Source organism: Juglans regia, chromosome 13 (genome assembly GCF_001411555.2).
Source record: "Juglans regia cultivar Chandler chromosome 13, Walnut 2.0, whole genome shotgun sequence".
NCBI lineage: Eukaryota > Viridiplantae > Streptophyta > Magnoliopsida > Fagales > Juglandaceae > Juglans > Juglans regia.
In genome coordinates, this window is record NC_049913.1 from 4,441,468 (window position 1) to 4,444,779 (window position 3,312).

The window sequence follows — 3,312 nt, forward strand, 5'->3', positions numbered from 1 at the left end:
TTCTACGTACGGGTTCTACCCGAGAAGTGAGAACACAGCATACATATGATATAATTTTAAATGGAGGCTGCAGATAGTTTAAGACTATAGATCACATGTATGTATGTAATTTGATATGTGATACAAAATATATAACGTCCTAAAGTAACGGGCTCTAGCTTTAGTTTGAAAGAAGACAAAAAGCGTTCGAGTCAAGTGACCCAAGAATCGAAGACCTTAGCTCCCCACATGCACCAGATCATGATCATCTTGCAGATGATGTACGTTTCGTTGAGAAACTATTCATAGGTGGATTAGTAAAGAGGAAGGAGGTCTCAAATTGAATTCAGTTTGACATATATACAAAAATGGGAATTAGTCCTTGCTGATCGTGATATGGGAGAATTAATGACAGTGCGAATGATCTTTATCATTTTGTCTAGAAGACAGCTACAAACAATCAGCCACCATTTTTGATGTTTCGCCTCCACGTTTTATTTGTTGGTAGCTAGCTAGGATGTCGCCAAAACATCATCAACGAGTCAGCTAGCTAGGCTGCCATTCTATTATATATAACATAATTAAGATCAATGTGTGAATTAAGGAGGATGTGAAACCGATTCCCAGCATGCAATTGGGATATTTATTAATATATATTAATTATAAAAAAACCAACTATATATAATCATACCATATGATACAAAGTTGATCGTTGTAGTTAAATGATGTGATATTTGTTTTTAACTTGGAAGTTGGATGCATCTATCTATCTATCTATCGAAGGTGGGTTTTGAGTTCCAACATCTGACACGTACGTTGAATTTTGTCCGTAGGTAAATTAGTCAACAGCTCTGGCTAAAAGGGAAAATGACTGTGTGAATCACCCCCGTTCCCCCAACAAAACATATCAGAAAAAGTCAAAATTGTTTTATCACAAGTGGGGAACGGGATATCCTGTCGGCAAAAGTTTTCTGGTTGCCTCCCCGGTGAAAGAAAGCCTGGAATTTGTAAAAGAAAACCCAAGGAAGATAGATCCAACAACATATCCAAAATCAAAACCATTTATTGCCCACACAGATGCTCTAAAAAATGTCGTCATTTGTAATTAATTAGAGAAATAGCAGTACCATTTAATATTAACCAAAAATAAAAATAAAAATAAAAATAAAAAGCCCCTGAGAAAGAGTAATAAATTATTTAAAAAAATATATATGGATGGATTTATAAAGGCCGCAGCTTTATAATACCATTCCTCTTTCTAGCCTGCTAGTCAAAATCCTCCACCCCCTCTCGTTCCTCTCTCCTTCCTCTCCTCTCTTTCTCTCTCTCTCACACACACACGCAGCGCATACGGTATAAATCCTCACAGTGCGACCATCCCTCACCTTCCCGATCAAACAACCACAAACCCTCAAGCACACGAAGCAAATCCAATAATGGAGATGGGAGTTGTGGTACCAGTGGCTCCCGTGGACTTCAACTTCGACAGCTCCTCCTCCTCTCCATACATGACTGCTCCTTCCAGCCCTCAACGATTCGGCAACTTCTACTTCAGCGCCCCCACCAGTCCTACCCGCGCCTCCGCCTTCTACCACGAGCTCAACAGTCTCTCTCTCCACGACGTGATCCCCAGAAGCTCAGCCTCCTCGATCCCCTTTAACTGGGAAGAAAGGCCCGGGATTCCTAAATCCAAAGCTATCAACAATGGCGAAAGCGATAACGACAACGATGGTGGTGAAGATTTTGAGTTCGATTTTAGTGGGCACTTAGAGCGGACTTCCTTGTCTGCTGACGAGCTCTTCGATGGCGGAAAGATAAAGCCTCTAAAGCCACCACCTCGATTACAAGTTGGCACCGGAGCTAATGACCATTCGGTGTCCATTTCATCTCCAAGGTCTCCAAGATCAAGAATTTCACAGGGAAAGAGGATGGTCCAAGAAGCACTATCACCGCGTCACAAGAAAGATTTTGATCCATTCGCCGCGGCAATAGAGGAAACTCGAAAAAAAGGAGAGCTCGACCAGCGACAGGGGAGAGAACAAGAACAAAAGAGAGGGAGAGGAAAATTCTCTGTAGGGTCATCTTCATCAAGTTTTCTACGTAGAGGAACAAGATCCTTGTCTCCTCTGAGAGTCTCTGACCTTGTCTTAGGAGAAGAGGAGTATTCACCGGCACCGAAAATCAATATTCCTTCAACAGCAAGCAACACTAAAGCTTCCAGCACTCCTTCTTCAGCATATTCTTCATTCTTGTCATCCTTTTCTTTCTCCAAAGGTTACAGAAAATGGAGGCTGAAAGATTTTCTGTTGTTTCGGAGCGCGTCTGAGGGTCGGGCAACGGGCAAAGATCCATTGACTAAGTATGCGGTTTTGTCCAAGAACAAGCTGGCCGAAGATGTCAAGAACTCGAGCTTCCGGTCGACGGACAGTTCCGGTTCTGTGTCGACGAGCTCGAGGAGGAGAGGACCGGTTTCGGCCCACGAGATGCATTACACAGTGAACCGGGCGGCTTCGGAGGAAATGAGGAGGAAGACCTTCTTGCCTTACAAGCAGGGCCTGCTGGGGTGCTTGGGGTTCAACCCTGGTGTGCATGAGGTCACCAAGGCATTTGGTTCTTTGACACGTGGATGATCCAGATCTCTCATCTGGGTCCCTAGCTGCAGCTAGCTTGCTGAATATATGATAATTCTCTATGATGTTTTGTAATTTTATTGATTAGCTTAATCTGGATAGCTTCCTGTATTTGTTCTTCGATGTGTGTCTCTATCGATAAAAGGGACTGAAATCGTATGAAAATTGTTTCTTTCAACTACGAAAAGGACATATAAGAGATTACAGAGAGTATTTGATTATTGCGTTTGTTTGGGTGCAAAATAGTAAACTATTTTGGCTTATCATGATATGGTAAAATGCAAGTAAACATTATTAAATTAAACAGCAGAAAACTGTCATAATAATTCTTATCAGCTGAATTCATTCAAATCCTAATCTGACAAAAACATCACGGCAAGATCATTGACATATGAAAATGACATTTGAGATCAGTTTGACATTGGTCATGATCACTTGATCCGTAGCATAGAATAAATGGAAAAAGAAGAAGAAGAAGAAGAAGAAGAGGAGAAAATCAACACATGAGTATGTATCATCATGATCTTATTGCATTTGCATAATTTTGCTGGAGTTTTCACAAAAATTAATTAACGAGGCTATCCATTCCAACTAAGGCCTTTACACAAATCATTCATTTCCTGATCTTATCTCATGATCTGCCAGCTCTTACCATAGATATTAATTAATTAAGACAGGGAAGTTAATTTTTAAAAAAAAAAAA

The 3,312-nt window shown here is 40.8% G+C and overlaps 1 protein-coding gene across 1 annotated transcript; it reads left to right on the plus strand.

Annotated features, from left to right (window-relative positions):
- The first annotated feature begins 1,233 nt into the window (after positions 1-1,233).
- Positions 1,234-2,837, plus strand: LOC109002347. Its single transcript, XM_018980048.2, has one exon. It carries the CDS (start codon positions 1,416-1,418, stop codon positions 2,607-2,609), a length of 1,194 nt encoding a protein of 397 aa, XP_018835593.1. The 5' UTR covers positions 1,234-1,415; the 3' UTR covers positions 2,610-2,837.
- The last annotated feature ends 475 nt before the right edge of the window (positions 2,838-3,312 follow it).

What these genes read in the sequence shown, in the direction of transcription:
- LOC109002347 (XM_018980048.2), top strand. Translation starts at nt 1,416, where the DNA reads ATGGAGATGGGAGTTGTGGTACCAGTGGCTCCCGTGGACTTCAACTTC.